This window comes from Melitaea cinxia, chromosome 30 (assembly GCF_905220565.1).
Source record: "Melitaea cinxia chromosome 30, ilMelCinx1.1, whole genome shotgun sequence".
Taxonomy (NCBI): domain Eukaryota; kingdom Metazoa; phylum Arthropoda; class Insecta; order Lepidoptera; family Nymphalidae; genus Melitaea; species Melitaea cinxia.
Window position 1 is genome coordinate 8,460,460 of NC_059423.1, and position 20,277 is coordinate 8,480,736.

The 20,277-nt window shown below is 34.5% G+C and overlaps 1 protein-coding gene across 1 annotated transcript; it reads left to right on the forward strand.

Annotated features, from left to right (window-relative positions):
• The first annotated feature begins 381 nt into the window (after positions 1-381).
• LOC123668198 lies at positions 382-18,415 on the forward strand. The gene is made up of 5 exons (XM_045601988.1): positions 382-521; positions 9,585-9,665; positions 14,142-14,240; positions 14,434-14,522; positions 18,076-18,415. The coding sequence occupies exons 1-5, from the start codon at positions 479-481 to the stop codon at positions 18,394-18,396; spliced, it is 633 nt and encodes a 210-aa protein (XP_045457944.1). The 5' UTR covers positions 382-478; the 3' UTR covers positions 18,397-18,415.
• Positions 18,416-20,277: the final 1,862 nt, after the last annotated feature.

Here is a 20,277-nt window from a genome sequence, read left to right on the forward strand (position 1 = left end):
TAATCCTTATACCAAGTTTACAAGACTTGAAATTGCTCGAAAATGTTATTACACATGTATCAGATCAATATGTCTTTTGTATGGGTGAATGGAAGCACACACATGTACTACCAATTTAGTAAAAAAAAATTAAAACCAACTTTAAAACAAGGGAATAAAGTCGAAATAAAACAAGTCACTATTTTTGCATTACAAACAAAAGATTTTGAATTTCGTTCTCAAGTAACTACTAATGACGAAACGCCGTAAGTGATGATTAATTACAAAAGAATGTGGCCCTAATTTGTTACGTAATAAAGTAATAATTTGCTTGTTAATTATGTTAGATAAATCCTTGTCGCAATAGTGAAAGTCGCGGTCATATGGCGCGGCGGTCAGTTGGCGGCAAAACACGGCGGTTGACTGTTCACTGCGTTTTTTAATTTTAATTTAATTTGTATGTGAAAATGTTATAAAACCTCCATGTTTGTAAATCAAAATGGAAATTAAAATTGTGATATTCTCAGCTCTGCTTTCTTTTGGTATGTTTTTTATTGATATTTAATTTATGCATTAAATGATATTTATTAAGTAATAACTTAAAAAGTGCTTTTAAGGGTCTGTTTCTGCTTGATAGATGTGTATTAGGTTAGCTGGGTGAAGAACAGGCCATTAGGACCTTATAAACTATAACTTTATATTTACATTTGAAAACATAAATATAGTGGAATGCTATGTTGAAAAAGAATAATATATCAAAAAAAAATATATCTTTTTGATACTGTCATCTGTCAAAGTGAAACAGGCCCTACGAAGCTTTTAAGAGAGTCAGTAGGTTAAGGCAAGTGCGAATGACTAGGCTTTACAAATGTAATGTAATATTGCGTTCAATGTATAAATGTTTCGTAAAGTGCATTATATTGAATTATTTGTTACTTTTTACAAGAATTCTTTATACATTAAAGTAATGATGCTTAATCTATACTAATATGTTTTGTTATACTGCGAAAACTACTGAACCGATCTGAATAATACTTATACAAGATGCAGATGCATACTTATACTGCATGCATATAAGATGCAGCGTATTTCGGAGAAGGTTTTAGTATATGATATGTTGGTGATTACTTATTGTGTAAAAAAAACTATGAATGGACAGAGGGCGCTAGTGTAATTAATATTTGTAAAATGACGATTTAGAAGTGATTTTGAAGCCTACTTCAGCATGAGATTATTTATATTGATTTTATTTAGTTATTTATTTTATACTTTATAGTACACCACAAATATATTACAAACAAAGCATAAAGATAGTTACAGACAGTGAAGTACAATGGGCGGACTTATGGCTAATTAGCCATTTCTTCCAGACAACCCATTTTGATTTAAAAAAATAGATATGGCTTTTATTTATAATTTAAATTTACTAACTTGTTTTCTATCGACTTTCCAATGTCTTAAGAATTATTAACATCTCTTGTATATGAAACATTATAAATATATAAACCTGTTTTCTACATACATTAAATTTCGGTAATTAAAGATCGGTAAATTAAATAATTGTGTTTGCTCGCAAATGAAAAAAAAACCGATTTCAATTACATCGACAAGTAATACAACGTAAGTAGACGAAAAAATAGTCAACTAAACACGCATTATTTGTGACTAGCTGTGCCCGCGACTTCGTCCGCTTGGAATTTAACAAAAAAAAAATATTCTGTTCGTAGAATTATAAAATAAATAGACTTCTCAAATAAAAGTAGCCCAAGCTACTCCTTATTACATTAGCTATCTGCCAATGAAAGTCCCGTCAAAATCGGTCCAGCCGTTTCAGAGATTAACCGAAACAAACAGACAGATAGATCGAAAATTTAATATTACAAACAGACACTCCAATTTTATTTATTTGTATAGATGTATAGATAACTGAAAAAGTAGTCATCAGATCTCGATCAACTTTGAATGGGACCTTATCACTAGCTTTCGATTAAAAAATAAATTATAATCAAAATCGGTACACCCAGTAAAAATTTACGAGTAATATAACAAAAAAAAAAATACATTCGAATTAAGAACCTCCTCCGTTTTTCTAAGTTAAAAATACCTACCTTACCTTTAGTATACATATGAACTTTTAGAGATAAAACTTTTTTCTCCAAAACACGTTTGTCACTTTCATTCTTTCGTCCAAGATTATTTATTGAGGTCACAGTAGGAAATATCCTTCTCAAAATATCTCTATATTCCTCATTCATCCCGCCTGGGAAAGTACCTCGACCTTACAGAAGATCACAGCTAAATAATACTGCTGTCAATTAGTGTTGCGTTCGTGTGTGAGTAAGGTGGAGAGATACTGGACAGGGTCGGGGGGTAGGGTCGACAATGCGCTTGCGTACGCTTGATTGTCGACCTACAAAAGTACAAAAGAAAAACGAATATATATCGAAAGATTTTGTCCGTGATCTGTCTGTCAATTACAATTAGATGTTTTATGACTAGCCCGTTGGCACAGTTTGTAGTGCTTTCTGCTCCAGGGGTTGTGGGTTAGATTCCCACTCCGAATCTGGGTTTAATCTATATATTTATTTATGTGTTTGTATATGTATTATAATTATGTTTATCGAAAAAAAAACATGTAGCTATACCAGTCGGCTGTTATATATAACACAAGCATTAAGTTGCGTATCTTAGGAGCAGATGACCGTGTGTGTGTTATAAGAAGCCTCTACCAGCAGATTCGTTCGAATTGCATTTTTTTTAATAAAAATTATCCTATGTTACTTCTAATACCTCCAAAAATATGTGTAAAAAGTTTAATAATTATCGGTTAAATAGTTTTCGCGTGAAAGCGTAACTAACAAACTTACATTCACATTTATAATATTAGTAGGGATTTATTTATTATACTAGGTATTACTGTAGGATGTGTGATGCAATTATCTGTAACTTTAACACCATTTCAATATCTAGATGTTTGTATGAACCTTTGTTTTGTATCGAATTTAAATTCAGAAAGTTTTTGTTTGTATTCTTTAAAAATAAAACCGGAATATTCGTAACTAAATGAACCGTTGAAGTTAATTATGATTAAGTACTAATGACAACTATACGAACGAATATATAATAACGAAACGATATACAATTATACTATTAATAAATGTATTCTATACTTAGAATAATATTAATGACTAGCTGTGCCCACGACTTTGTCCGCTTGGAATAGTGACTGTGGACAGCATTGTTTGGATATATCTTTTGGTTTATTTTCGATTATAAACACCGTCGTTTGGGTATTTACATGTTCAATGTGATTTTTAAATTGGCATAACTATTTTTCATCTATGGACCGATGGTCATGAAACAAACACTAAATGTTAAATGAAGCTTACCACAATATATTAGTGAAAACCACATCTAAATCGGATAAGCCGTTTCTGAGAGTAGCGTGCTGTTGCAGACGTCTATAGCTATGGATATCGCTTACCACTAGGTAAGCCATACGCGTTTGCTTACCACGATACTATTTGTTACTATGATAAGTACTGACTTATAACAGGTCTCAACACTATCATTATTTGTTTTATAATAATTATTCCTACATGAAACACAGATGAGGTCAATAAGTGCTATTTGCGACACAAGAGGTCAAATGTGTAGTAAATATTAATTATTTTGACATGAATTACAACACAAATACAAAATGTTTGATAGCTAAAATATCTAATTCCAAACTTTTATTAATGGAGGTAGCGTCGTTGCTCGCTTCAGCCTGTAATATCCCATTGCTGGGCATAGGCCTCTTTCCCCATGTCGGAGAAGGATCAGAGCTTAATCCACCACGCTGCTCTTTTTTTATATCACTAGATCGGCAAACAAGCGTACGGCTCACCTGATGGTAAGCGATTACCGTAGCTTATATACACCTGCAACACCAGAAGCATCGCAAGCGCGTTGCCGACCCAATCCCCAATCCCTCCAGGAGCTCTGGTCACCTTACTCACCAACAGGAACACAATACTGCTTGAAAACAGTATTATTTTGCTGTGATCTTCTGTAAGGTCGAGGTACTACCCCAGTCGGGCTGCTCCGATGTGGATTGGCGGATATATTCCCTACTATGAGGTATGGTCACTCTCAGTTGTACATGATAACAACCGGACTAGCTTAACGTGCTCTTTGAGATACGGTGGGGAGACCCACAAGTGGGAACCGAACCCGCGATGGTCGGTGTTTAGGCGCCGCCGACATGGCACACGCACCCATTACACCAGAGCGGTCCTCTCGTTGCTAGCCTATTTAAATTTAATTGATATCTGACAAGTTACATCTGAATTATCTCTAACTAGCATCCCTCTCCGGCTTCGCACGGCTATTTAACAAAAATTTCAAAAAAAAAAATCCCCTATTTTTTTTTGAAAATATTATTTTATTTATTTATTTATTTATTTATTTATTCCATCATACATCTAACATTACAGGATATTATCCCAACGCGTTAGTGTCGTTGTCGTATTAAATACATGTCATATGAAGATATAAAAATTGACATCACATTCAATACCATTATTTCATTTAACAAAATAAAACTAAGTTATTACTAAAAAATCACAATACATAGTCAAATTACATAATCTATATTAATAAAAACTTTAATAATTTCGTCAATTTAATAATTTTCATTAAAAATAAAATAAATTAAAACCAATAAATAAATTTAAACCTAGTCAGTAAAAATAAAATCCAATTAAATACATGATAAAAATGCAATTAATACAATAAAATAAAATATCAAAATATACAAATTTGAAACATAGTCAATAAAACATAATTAAAATTACATAACTCAAAAAATGAAATTCGTCGAACTATAAAAGGAAAGTATAATATAAATGTCAAAACAAATAAAACCGATTTCAATTTAATTTGTATGAGACGACTCCAGTTACGATCCTCGTGAACTCGTTCAGTGTGCAACTGAATAAGTCAATTCTCAATCGGTTCGTTAGTTTCGGAGCCTATTCAATGCAAACAAACAAACAATCAAATCTTTCCTCTATATAATATTAGTATAGATAATGCGTATTTATTTACTTGACTATATTTACGTCGACATTCAGATCACAAACAATTAATAATAATGATTATATGAATTCATCCGGAAAGCACAAAAAAAAAAGAAAAGAAGGAGAAAAATAAAATTAATAGATAAACATGAGTAAATAATAATAAAAAGACAAGCTGGTGTAATGTCCACCAACAGGAATGATTATTAAATGTTTTAACAAAGTTTAACAAAGATTTACGCTTCAGCCTGTAATATCCCACAACTGGGCATAGGCCTCTTTCCCCATGTAGGAGAAGGATCAGAGCTTAATCCACCACGCTGCTCCAATGCGGGTTGGCGGATATATTCCCTACTATCAGTAACGATCGCTATCAGTTGTACATGATAACAATCGGGACCGACGGCTTAACGTGCTCTCCGAGGCACGGTGGGGAGACTCACAAGGACTGCACAAACACCCAGACCACTGCAAACACCCGTATGGCCAATACAAATGTTTGTCATGTGCGGGGATCGAACCCACAGCCGCCAGCGCAATAGGTACAATCCATGGCTGTAACCGTTGCGCCAACGCGGCGTCAACAACAAAACAAAGATTAACTGGTAGCATTACAGTCATACTAATAATGATTCTCCTGGTTGAAAGCTAGTAAGTAGTAAAAAACAAGCGTGCTTTAGACCACACGACTGCAGTAAAACTTACTAAACGTAACTCTTTCTCTTTATATCTCAACTAACTTATATCTCCTTCTCAACTAGCGTTCGCCTCGCCAGATCACACTTTCCGTAACGCTTTCGTCACGCATTCACCAGCCTACTCCCCAAGTCAAGTGTGCGTAAATTTTTTTTACTTCAATAGACATTATATAATAAATTTTATCTATACAAACATTCAATACAATTGGATTAGCATAAGATAATAAGCTGCCAATATCGTTAAGTAAAGATCTCTTCGCACATTTCGATTTTTAGCCGATTTCAAAAAAGGAGGAGGCTTCTCAATTCGACCATATATTTTTTTTTATGCGTGTTCGCGGATAACTTTGTCGTTTATAAACCGATTTTGATGATTATATTTTTTGTTGGAAAGAGATATTCCAAGGGTGGTACCATGATAAGGAAACTAGGATCTGATGATGACATCTCAGAGAAATCGAGGGGAATCCTCAAAAATCGTAGTGACGACTAATGCGTTTGTTATTTTTATTCGTCTAATTACGTTGTATTACTTGTCGATGTAATTGAAGTCGGCTTTTTTTCGCTTGCTAGCAAACACAATTATACTTTCTTTGTTAGTTGAAGTCGATTTTAGAGAAAGCTTAAAATGAGCAATATGGCAATCATTAATAAGATTCCATTTCTAGAGGATACCGATGATACCTTGTAAGACTCGGTAACTGGGTTTACTACTATCTACGTATATATTGTCTTTCTTCAGACTGGCTGATGTGCCAGTATCCCAGACACAGTCGACTCGATATAACTATACATTTATTTAGTCAAATATCGACATAAAATTGCTTGTGAAGCCTTCTTGAAAAATTGCAATTTTGATTTTGGCAAAAAAATTCGTATAGGGTATTTACATCGTCACTTCAGCCTATTGCAGTTCACTGCTGGACATAGGCCTCCCCAATTTCTCGCCAAAAATGTCGTGAACTCATGTGTGTTGCCCATAGTCACCACGCCGGGCAGGCGGGTTGGTGACCGCAGGGCTGGTTTTGTCGCACTAACGCTGCTGCTATATAATGTGTCTACATTTATAATGTAATTAAAGAACATAAAAATATTATAGTTTGACAGAATGCTAAGGGTTTTTTGTTTGTTTGATTTTACGAGTATCGAGTTTATCTTACAAAATGTGCATTAAAATATTGTACGGAACACTTTATGTGCGAGTTGACTCGTGCGGGAGAGTATTGTTGCGTTATGTTACAACAAAATTTTAGTCATATGATGACATAATTTGATACTTAGACAGAGTGAACAATGAAGGTAGAGTACAAGAGCGTATATAAAATTCCCTTTTATCGATATAGCAAAAAAAAATTGTAGTTCATTAAATTCACTTATTTCGATTACGTAGATTAACTGTTAATAAATGCATATGGATGTATATACGGTACATATATCAAAATAACATTTTTTACAACTTTTGTCCGTCTGTCTGTCTGTTTGTTCCGACTAATCTCTGAAACGGCTGGACCGATTTTGACGGGAATTTCACTGGCAGATAGCTGATGTCATAAGGAGTAACTTAAGCTACTTTTATTTTAGAAAGGAGAATGATACGATTCCATACATTCTTGGGCCAAAATGTAATGAAATGAAAATGGTATCAATTAATGCATTTAGGCTTATTGCTTCCTCGCTGAAAATTATCTATATTTTGGCTATCTGAGAGTGGAGTTATTAGACTTTTTGTAAAAGTGAGGTTATGTTACAATGTCTATAAAAAACGCGATCACTAAGTTCTTGTAGCATTAATATTTGTTATATTTAGTGAAGACTGTTTGAAAACTCACTACGAATATTGATATACACTTGAAACCATAAATTAATATCAGGAATGGACTCAGAATGCATCGGAAAACAGTAAACACGAAACGAGTGACGGACACAGTATTATTGTTAGTCAGCTTTCAAAGCTGTCATTAAAAATATGATTTATTTTAAATCGATATGAAATCGATAATCATTTTGGTTTATCAGATATTAATTGATATTGTCCATAGTAATGTAACTTTATTTAAATGCACTTTATTGTTTACAGCTTTAATTGTGCATCTAAATATCTTGAATTAATTAACTAGTGCAAACCTTTTTTTTTTGAATTCTGAAATCGATTATAGTTGAATCGATACCCAAATAATTTGATGAAAACTATCTTTCTCAATTTTCTCCGCTTCTAGATTCAGAATTGAGCTGATATTTTATATTTTAAAATAAAAAAATATGACCAATTTTTTAAACAATATCTCTACTCATTACATTTTGGCCCAAAAGTCCCATTCTCCTTTATTTATTTTATATATCTCATCGAAATGACCAACAAATTTTTTGTTAAATTCCACGCGGACGAAGTCGCAAGCACAGCTAGTATACGGATATAGATTTAAATCTTAACTTATGCCCTTTTTTGAAAGCTGCTTACATAATCTATACTAATATTATAAATCTGAAGAGTCTGTTTGTTTGAACACGCGAATTATTAAAATTACTGGTTCGAACTGAAAAATTCTTTTATTGTACATAATCCATTTATCGAGAAAGGCTATAGTTTATATAATATGTACGCTTTTTTCTCAAAGATGGGTGAAGCTACAAGGCACAGCTAGTGCTAGGTAAAGGAAGGACGAGGCTGCACATATATGTATATATATTTGTTATTTAAAACTTCATGTTGCAACTCAGAGGTCGCGTTATGTAATATTTACAGATTTTACGTTAAGCCTTATGTTGAGAAATAAGTATGTGTAATGATTGTATGTTGGTTTGTATAGTGTAGGTTTGCAAGAAATTTTATCTTGCTAGAGTGAGCAGTGGAACAAAAATAAAGTGGGGGGGGGGGGGGGGTTAAAGAGCTCTACTGGTCGTTTTCTTTCATAATAATTTAATTATAATAATAATTTATTTATTTTGCCAGAATATGGTTTACAGATTGTCAAATGTAATAGTTAGCCAGCATATTCTAGCGATTTTCGGTGTGCAAATATTAGTTAAATGTAACACAAATAATTCATTTTAATTTATAGTGTCAAAAAACGATATTAATCATGTTAATAAAAAAAAAAATATGAATATGAATTAATTAATAACAAAATCCATATAATTTAAAATGGAATAAATTATTAGTTATTTGTTTTATTGAGGTGAGGTACAGCGGCAGATATCCTCAACCTTAACAAGGTCATAGAAAAGACACTGAGAACAACCGCTCTGGTAGTGAAGCGTGTAGTTGAGCATGTAGTGGAGCATATCCACGAACCTGGAGTGGAGTAGCGGGGAGAATTAAGCTCCAATCCTTCTCCTACATGGAGAAAGAGGCCTATGCCCAGCAGTGGGATGGGGGGGATAGGGGATAGGATAGGGATACAGTCTAAGTCGTAACAAGATCACAGCTAAATAACACTGCTTTCCAGTAATATCGTGTTCATGTGAAAGTAAGGTGGAGAACTCATGGGTAGGATATGCTTCTGTTGTTGCAGGTGTCCATAAGCTATGGTAACCGTTTACTATCAGACTAACACTTTTTGTAACGTAAGCTGTTTAAAAATTGAAAAAAACTTAACACCCCACACTTAACGGCCCCCATTAGGATTTACTCCTATGTTTAGGGCTCCGGAAACACACAATACACAAGCACAACGCTCAGACAATGGCAAACACCTGTATGGCCAATACTACTGTTAGGTATGTATGGGGATCGAGCCCGTAACTAGCAGCGCAACAGCTAGGCCAGAGCTTTGACCATTGCGTCAACGTGTCGTCTGAATTTAATGATTTATAAGTAATAAAATTATGTTAATATACTTTTCAGCGTCATGCGCTCTAATCATACCAGAGGAGCTGCCGTCCCTGTTGTCTGTGGCCTACTCCAACATACCTCCCATAAAGAAAGGTAATTTTTTTATTATTAATATTATTTTATACAACTATGTCGGCAAACAAGCATACGGGTCACTTGATGATAAGTGATTACCGTAGCTTATAGACCCTAACAACACCGGTAACATGGCAAGTGCGTTGCCGACCCCCAACCCTGTTCAGGAGCTCTGGAAGTCACCTTACTCACCACAGGCACACAACACTGCTTGAAAGCAGTATTATTTAGCTGTGATCGTCTGTAAGGTCGAGGTACTTCCCCAGTCGGACTGCTCCAGATTTTGAGCAGGATATTGCCTGCTGTGGCCTACCTCAGTTCTCAATCAATCTGAAATATCAACAAATCTACCAACAAATCTGAAAATATCAATTTGTGTACAACAAACAAGTTCTATTGGTTCAGAAAACTTTGTATTCTCATATTTTTTTCCAATATTCTATTATATACAAACCTTATCTTAATAATAAAGGACACAATTAACGAAGGGATTGTGTTCCTGTTGGTGAGTAAGGTGATCAGAGCTCCTGGCTCCTTGGAGCCAACCAATTGGGGATAGGGTTAGCAATGCGCTTGCAATGCTTCTGGTATTGCAGACGTCTATAAGCTACGGTAATCACTTACCATCAGGTGAGCCGTACGATTGTTTGCCGACCTAGTCTATAATATAAAAATGAGTCGCTGAATGTGTTGCTAAGCGCAACCGACCGATTTCGCTAATTCTTTTTTTAAAATGTTCCTTGAAGTACGAGGATGGTTCTTACGGAGAGAAAAATTCTAAAAAAAAAATTTAAATTTCCTGAAAAAGTCTAAAAACAACACGTTTCTATACTCCCATACAAAAGATTTGTGATAATACTTAAAAGTCAATTTGAACTTTAATACCATACGATAAAGTTTGTGTTAGGCGATACGAAGTTCACCGGGTCAGCTAGTTGTATTTATATAAAAAAATACAAAAAAGAATTCTCCAGAATTTTCCGGCAGTTACTCGAGTGCATAGATTTCGGCGATTTTTAATATTTCACAGATTTAGTTTTTATATTTATTTAGATCAATGCGGAATTAATTAACTTAAGACGGAATAGTGTGAATGTTTATGAGTAATTTGTTTTTTATAAAATATACAAATAATTGTATATAATAGTTGATATGTCCATTTGTATACTTGAACCTTTATCTGTCTTATTAAAAAAATATTTACATATTTATGGCAAAAAAGAAATTTTGTTGTGTTTGTGTTCAGTTTTTAAACATTATAATATTATTATATTGTAACAAAGCGATGTTAATCTTGGTACATCATTATAATTTATGAGATCTTTTTGTTGTTAGAAAGCCTGTGGTCTCAGTAAGGTTGTGTAATTGTGACATGACTCATACACTCGTACAAACGCCACAGTGACAATAAATGAGAGTAAAGCCATGTGGAATATTCTAATAAAGCGGAATCATTATTTTTTATTTGTTAGTAATATCTAATTAGGAGTTGTGTTTAAAAGATATACCTTGACATAAGGAACAAAATTATTGTATTTATTAAAAAGACTTCAACGGGAGCGAAGCTTGTAATTCTATATGTAAAATATATAAAAAAAATTTACCACTTCAGCCTGTCGCAGTCCACTGCTGGACATAGGGCTCCCCAAGTTCGAGTCAGACATGTGTGTTGCCCATAGTCACCACGCTGGGCAGGCGGGTTAGTGACCGCAGGGCTGGCTTTGTCGCACCGAAGACGCTGCTGCCCGTCTTCGGCCTGTGTATTTCAAAACCAGCAGTTGGATGGTTACCCTGCCATCGGACGGTTTTTTAAGTTCCAAGGTGGTAGTGGAACTGTGTTATCCCTTAGTCGCCTCTTAGGACACCCATGGGAAGAGAGGGGGAATAATCATGCTGAAAAAAATAATTTAGTAATTTTTAATTTCATGATACTTTGGAATTATTGAAAAATATATTAAGAGTGTTTAAAGGGTACAATTACACAATCTAAATAGCTGTGCTCAGTACATAAAACAAGAAAATGCTTATTTTGAACTTTAAACTAACAAAAAATTTGAATTAACAAAAATATATATATGTATATATAATTTTGTCAAAATATCACTATTATTTTTTACTATTACAAAAAAGATAATTTATTTATTTATTTATTTTAATTACTTATTTTATTAGTACATCCACAGAATACATATAAAACATTATATTGAATCATTATTACATAAATATCTAATATGTATCCCATTACGGAGTATACAACATTCCACAATATATTAATGTCATGGAGATAGTATAATTAAGGTTACTTTACATTGAAAAATTTCAAAGTAAAAATCTTACTTATTAACAATAAAATTCATTTAAAAAGATCATTAATCAAATTTATATAAAAACAGTCAAAGGTAAGTCAAGAAAATATTAATAATCAAACATAATTAGAATTCAATAATAATAAATTCAATAATAAATAGATAACTAAAATTTAAATAATTATATCAACATGTAAAACTACAATAATTGCTATTAGTAATTACTTAATAAATCAAAAGGAAATCAAATTTCATTGTAATATCATTGTCAAATTCATTATACACAAATTGTCTATCATGTCAAAAAAAAAAACAAATCGATTATTAAATGGGTTAATTAGGACAAAGAGGAAAAAATATATCTAATTACAGCCCGCTATTGATTTCAGTATTCAATATATAAATTTATGCAAAGAATTTCTAAAAATATACAAATCTGGCGCCCTATAATTAAAATTTAATGAGTATAAAAAACACGTAATTAAAGAAAATCGCTTAAATCTTCATAGTTCTTTCCGTTTAATATAATAATAATATATTCATAACAAAAATATAAACGAACAATCTCCGAGGGAAGTCCGGGCGAGCCGCTAGTATGCAATTTACATACCTGGAGGCCAAATAAAAGTTGCTCCATTTACTTCCTTTGTTCGTTACTCATGCAATTAACATTCAGTCAATAAAAAAATCAATGTCATATTTATAAATATTATGTAAGTTTTAAGATATTAATTTCATTTAAAATATATTTACAAAAACTTAGCGTCTTCCGTCGTGTGTATTTTATCGTTTTGCTAGCGACCCACCCGGGTTCGCATGGTTGAAAACTATCAGTGTTCCTCCACTATATTATGCACTCGCTTCTGCGCGCGATTTCGTCCGCGTGGAACAGTTGCGCGCGCAATACTTGATCATTATTTTGCTGCGATGTTATTTTAAAACTGCGACATCTCCTGAGACACTCACTGAAATCGAATTATGTAAAAGACTATTATGTATTAGGCTAAAAGGCTATACTTGTGATGAATAACGTATTTATTTAGATATAAGGATTAATATCATGTTTATAAAAACATCTTCGCAAATAATGCATTATTTTAGAACAAACTTGGTTAGCATAAAAAAGGTTATAGTAAGCCAATCTTAAAAGATAGATGTATGTTGTCGTGGACTTTTTTTTAGCTTTTAAAGAGGATCAATTCTGTCATACATGATTTATGCGAAACTTTAACTGTTTTCACAGCGCACGCAGCGGAAGCTCTCAAAAGGGAAAAAGAATCCCCGATTTTGAAACATTCTTCATTAGTGCTCCGCTCCTTTTGGCCTTAGCGTGATGATATATAGCCTATAACCTTCCTCGATGAATGGGCTATCTAAAACTAAAATAATTTTTTAAATCGGACCAGTAGTTTCTGAGATTAGTGCATTCAAACAAACAAACAAATAAACAAACAAACTCTTCAGCTTTATGAAATTAGTATAGATGTATTATACCTATAAACCTTCCTTTGGAATCAATCTATTTACCAAAGAAAACCGCATCAAAATCTGTTACGTAGTTCTAATCATCCAGACAACTGCTGACTTTGAAATACATAAGCTGAAGACGGGCAGCAGCGTCTTTGGTACGACAATGCCAGCCCTGCGGTTACCAACCCGCCTGCCCAGCGTGGTAACTAGGGCTCATACACATGAGTTCACGCCATTTTTGGCGCAAACTTGTTGAGGCCTATGTCCAGCAGTGTACCGCAATATTCTGGAATGATGATGATGATGATGATTCAGCTGTCAAATCAGGTGGAGATATTCTGTCACACTTTGTCTAAGTCTGAGTCTCTTAAAAGTGCTATGTCACTTTTCACATCATGGTTCAGCCTGTAATATTCCACTGCTGGCCATAGGCCTCTTTCTCCTCCCACGAAAAAGATCAGACGCTTATGATGCACGCTGCGGGTGGCGGATGTATTCTCTACTATGAGTAACGATCGCTATCAGGTGTACATGATAACAACCGGGACCGACGGCTTAACGTGCCCTCCGATGCACCTTGGAGACCTACTTGAAAAGACCACCAGACCGGAAAGAAATAGTCGTACAAAAACAAATATCCTTCCTGAGCGGGAATGGAACCAGTAATTGCTGGTATGCTCTAGCTTACTTATACACTTGTTTATTCACATTATTTCAGGCACAGACTCCAGGATTGGCTTCGGTTTCGCGTTCGGTAACCACGCGGACTTCCAGGTCATGTTGGAGCTGGGACCCCAGACTAACACCATGCCTTTGAGTGAGTAGCCAAGTAATACTAAATTATAAAGCTGAATATTTCATTTATTAAATTTCAAAAAATCATAAATTGAGAAAAAGAAAGGTGTTCAATTATTATTATTATTATATTACACTGTTACGGAATTCTTCATGTGTAAGTCCTTGTACTCGTATATTTTATAATATTATAGTTATGTGTGTATATATTCCAGACGGCCAGCCGTTCCCTAAGAGCGGTGGCTCCAATAACAAGAGGCACGCGGGCTCGCCTCCGACCAAGACGGACAAGAATAAGGAAAAGGTAACGCACACTCACTCACTTCAGCCTATCGCAGTCCACTGCTGGACATAGGCCTCCCCAAGTTCGCACCATACATCCCGGTCTTCCGTAATCCTCATCCAGCCTACACCGGCAATCTTACGTAGATCGTCGGTCCAAAAAAGTCTTATGCAAGACAAATGACCGATGTGTGTATGTATAATATGATGGACTCTATATGTAATGATTTGTATGTATATTATGTTGGACCTTTCTTCTGTATGAAGAAAAAGGGCCAGCAATGAAACTTTACGGGCTGATTTAGTTTTGATCAGTTCATATTTTATTGACGGCGTTTATAGAGTAGCTGAATTCAGTAGCAACAGAACTTACATTCCGAATCGAGGTTCTGAAATAATAATATTCCTTACTAGGTGTAACAATCGCTATCAGGTGTACACGATAACAACCGGGACCGACAGCTTAACGTGCTCTGAGGCACGGTGGGGAGACCGATAAGGACTAACAACCAGATCGAAAATAAATATTTGTGCAAATACAAATATCCGCACCAAGCGGGAATCGAATCCGCGAATTTATAATCTGCCTCTCTGCCAAATTTAAAGCTTATAGCAAGAAATATAGTATTTTATAAAAATCATCAAGAGCCCTCTTTTGTGCAACCCTGTCGCCGATTCCGTTCTCGGCGGACATCTACTAACCGTTAACTACAATTCTGTCATATTTTGAGATTTTAGTACAAAAAAAAGTGTGTGTCAGCTCCGACGCACGACTGGAGTTTACTCCTTCAGATCGACTGTCTAGGCACTAAAAAGGCTTACTAGTCTAAGAAAAAGATTAATACCATATCAAATGGTAAATAAATGAATCAAATATGCGATAGATGGCGTTACGAGAAATGTAACGAGATCATTCGTTCAGTAGATTATACTCCTCAAGTTTTTTTGATAACCATGGCTTTATATAAACATCAATTCTTAAGGAGTACATAAATACAAATATACATATACAAAAAGCTGTCAGTGTCGGACCATCCTAGCTATTCTAGACTGTCTTAGAACTGCTGGTCTGAAGTACAATTATCGTAAAAAACGTAAACGATTGCGATTTTTTTAATGAACATTTCTATTCCGTTTTTGAGAGGCCATTGGGTAATTCAACTGTATGCCTAGACACAACTAAAAACACAGTCATTGAAATAAGCTCACTTGATATTACCCAAGATCTAGTGTATAAAGAGTTGAAAAATGTTAATGTTAATGTAGATGTTGGTAAAGGTGCTGGTCCTGACTGTGTGCATCCTTTACTTATCAGTAAATGCTCCAGCGGACTAACTCTCCCAATTACTCTTATTTTTAAGAGATCTTTGAGCGAGGGTTGCTTTCCATCTTTATGGAAAAATGCTTGGATAACACCAATACCAAAAGGCAGTATAACACAAGATATTGTTAATTACCGTCCTATATCTAAGTTGTGTCAATTTGGTAAAATACTTGAAAAGATCATAGCTGCTAAGATGTTCAATGCAGTATGACGAGTGCTTTCAATAAATCAGCATGGTTTTTGCAGGGGTCGTGGCGTTGAAAGTAATTTATTATCATTTACTGAAATGGTAACTGAAGCCATGGATCGAAATCTTCAGGTTGATGCCATTTACACTGATTTTGCTAAAGCGTTTGATAAAATCTGTCACAATACTTTGCTTTCAAAGCTTTTCTATCTCGGAATCCACGGAGATTTGTTCCGTTGGATATCTTCTTATATAAGAAATCGTAGTCAGGCTGTTGTAATATCGGGTCATCGTTCTCGGTATAAGGATATACCCTCTGGAGTTCCACAGGGTTCGCATTTAGGTCCGCTGTTATTTACCTTATATATTAATGATTTTTCTGACTCAATCAGTAACTCTAGGGTATTAATGTATGCCGACGACACTAAAATATTTAGGATTATTCAAGATACCAATGATTCGGATCTCTTACAGGAAGATCTCAATAGTTTCGTTGATTATTGCCATAAAAATAATCTCTTCCTTAACATAAACAAGTGCTTTGCAATAACATACACTCGTAAAAAATCCCATCCATAAAAATTATAAGTTATGCGATAATGTTTTGTCAAAAGTTAATGAAATCCGGGATCTTGGCGTTATTTTAGATTCTAAATTAAGTTACATATCTCATATTGAAAATATTTTAAGTGAGGCATATAAATTTTTAGGTTTCATTTTGCGTGTGGGTAAACCATTTAAAAGTGCTTCCACCTATAAGATTCTATATAACAGCTATGTCCGTAGTCGTTTAGAATTTACTAGCTGCGTCTGGAATCCTTATCAAAAAGTATATGTAGAGAAAATAGAGAGATTGCAAAAAAAATATCTTAAGTCGTTAGAGTATAGAGTTGGCAATAATTATATAGACTATAGTAATTCTTTAAAAGTACACAAGCTGTCAGGCCTTGCTGAAAGGCGAGACTGTAACGATGCAATTTATCTATTTAAGATTCTGAATAATATGGTTGATGCCCCTTTTCTGCTTTCTAATATCTACTTCCGCATTCCTCGCAGGCAAGAAAGAAGTGTCCGCAAAAAGGATTTGTTTACAATACCTAAAAGTAGGGCACGCTACACCGCCAATAGTTTCATACGACGTACATGTAAATTGTATAATGATAGATTAAGTGATATAGATATATTTGGTGTGAGTAAAAAAATCTTTAAAAGAGATCTAATTAGAGTATTGAATGAATAAAATATTTTCTTCTTTTAAAAATGTAACAATCTAGCTGTACAAGTTTCATATTTTAATTTTTTTTATTTTGTATGGTAATTCAGGGAACTATAGGTTTAAAATTATTATCATAAATGTATTTTTATTACATTGTATGCAACTGTTTGTTCCTAAATAAAAGAAAAAAAAAAGTAAACGTAAACGTATCTTTATACAGAAAGCATGGGATACTAAGAGTCCTTGGATGTTGTGTAATCTAAGATCGTGTCCAGTTCCCAAAGGTTATCTTATAAAATCGCTCTTTAGTGATAAGATCACCTTTGTACATCTTGTATTGTATCTTTTTTTATGTGTCTGTATTTCGGTGTACATTAAGAATAAAATATAATTGTGTTTGCAGGCAAACGAAGAAAAACCGACTTCAATTATATCAACAAGTAATACAACATAGGTAGACGAAAAATTAGTCAAGTAAATACGCATTATCAAAGATTACTCCAAAAGTTGTAATCAGATCTCGATGAAATTTAAATATGACCACATGATAAACATCGTTTTTTGATTAAATTAAAAATCATCAAAATCGGTACACCCAGTAAAAAGCTATGCAGATTTTCGAGATCCCATCATTAGATCCTGGTTTCCGTATCATGTTACCACACTAGAGATATCTCCTTTCCAACAAAAAAAGAATTATCAAAATCGGTTCATAAACGATGGATTTTTCCCCGAACATACATTAAATATATATATATATACGGTCGAATTGAGTTACCTCCTCCTTTTTTGAAATCGGTTAATGAATAAATAAGAAAAAAATTGACTAAGTACGTCCATTGTTACAGTACCTCCAATCAGACGCAGGGAACTACCTCCAGAGTTGGGCTCAGAAAATGAAATCACCTCCGAAACATTCCAAGCGTCCAGCGAAACCAGACGACTTGATGAATCTAGAAGAATCTGTAGTAGAGCTAGTTAAAAATGAGAAAGGAGAGTATGAGATCCACCAGCCAAAGCCTGGACACATGCCTCAGTATGTTTTGGATAATTTGAAGAGACTCTACGGGCAGAAGAAGGCAGAAGCACAGAAGATGGTAGAAAAGAAGAGAAGCGAATCGGAAATTAAGAAGATAACAGAAGATTTGTCTAACGTCGATTTGGATTGATTAAAGAATTTTTAAAATGGTTTTTGTTTTACTTTAATTCTTTTTAAGTAAGTGGGCTGAAATCAAGATCTTTAAAAGTGTTTGGTCACAAACAACGGTCTAAAGTCTGACCAGAAAACGTTAATTACTAAAATGATTATTGAAACATTTTCAATCTCTTTTCTCCATTTGTTTATTACATAAAGGTAATATCAGCTGAAGGATGATACCTTAATGAAGTGATAATGAGGGTTGCTTATTTTAACCCCGTCGCAACTGTGGAGTTGCCAGGTATAAAATTATTCTAGATATATACACTCATCTGTTAATTGATTGATCTGTATGTGAGATGAAGGGTTATTTTATTTCCAATTTAATATTATAGGGCACCAGAAGTCATGCGATTGAGTATAATTACACGTTACGATTCAGCTTGTAACGTCCCACTGCTGGGCATAGGCCACCACGCTGCTGCACTGCGGGTTGGCGGAAATGTTTCTATACTATGAGTAAGGATCGCTATCAGGGTCTTATGATAATAACCGGGATCGGCATCTTAACGTGCTCTCCGAGGCACGGTGGGGAGACCCACAAGGACAGACATCAAAACCGGAAAGAAATATTTGTACAAATACAAATATCCATCCTGAGCGGGAATCGAATCCGCAAACCATCGGTGCTTTAGGCGACCACTCGCACCACTACCAGAGCAATTAATAGTATAATTTAACAATCATTTAACATCATAACATCATAACATCACAACATCATAACATCACAACATCATAACATCAATTTAACATCATAATCACTTCCAAGTAATCAGTTTTCAGACCAATTGCTAAAGTATCTTTCAAACGAATATGGCTGCGATTAGCTCAGATAACCTCATGTATGTCTCGAGTACGAGTAATTTTTATAAACAACCTTTGGCATAAAAAATTATAATTAATTTATTTTACCCTGAATTTTTACATTATTTACGATGTTTTTTAATTTAGTATTATTAAATAACATACTATTACAATTACAATCTATCTTATATTCGGTCTAAGCGACCGTGGCGCCACGGTTAAATTGCCCAGGCTTAACTGGCTAGAGAACCGAGACGGTCAGTCGGAGATGCAGGTTCGATCCCCGCTGGAACAGTCGATTTTTGATATGATATTAAAAAAATGCTTAGAATTTCCTAATGCGTGGGTAACACAAAAATAAAATCGTACAAATTATAAGTATATTGTTTAAAAAGTCGCTTCGCTTCAATACCATTAAGATTTTTTTATGTCGCTTCGCTTCAGCCTGTAATATCCCACTGCCGAGCATAAGCCTCTTTCCCCATGTAGGAGAAGGATCAGAGCTTAATCCACCACGCTGCTCCAATGCGGGTTGGCCGATCCCCTACTATGAGTAACGATCGCTATCAGGTTTACATTATAACAACCGGGACCGACGGCTTAACGTGCTCTCCGAGGCACGGTGGGGAGACCCACAAGAACTGCACAAAAACCCAGACCATGGCAAACATCTGTATGGCCAATACAAATGTTTGTCGTGTGGGGATCGAATCCGCAACTGCCAGTGGAACAGCCACTAACCAGTGTCGTGACCGTTGGACCAATGCGTCGTCGCGTTTTTTATATGTTGATGTATTACCCGAAAGATTTAACAGAAATTTCTAAACAAGCGGGATCCGTGGATCCGCCTTTTGGAGAGATAGGATCATGAAAGTAAATAAAAGGATCAAGTTGGCATTGCGGGTTCCCACTTTGCGTGGGAATCCCTATTCATAATTAGTAGGTAAGTGAATAATTCTTAACAGACTAATACCGTCTTTATAGCTCCATTAATAAAGTATTAAACAGTTTGTAAGTTATTTTAGATAAATCCTTGTCGCAATAGTGA

Coding starts and splice junctions, on each gene's coding strand:
- LOC123668198 (XM_045601988.1), top strand. CDS start 479: ATGGAAATTAAAATTGTGATATTCTCAGCTCTGCTTTCTTTTG. Junction 9,666..14,141: donor CATACCTCCCATAAAGAAAG/GTAATTTTTTTA, acceptor ACATTATTTCAG/GCACAGACTCCAGGATTGGC. Junction 14,241..14,433: donor GACTAACACCATGCCTTTGA/GTGAGTAGCCAA, acceptor TATATATTCCAG/ACGGCCAGCCGTTCCCTAAG.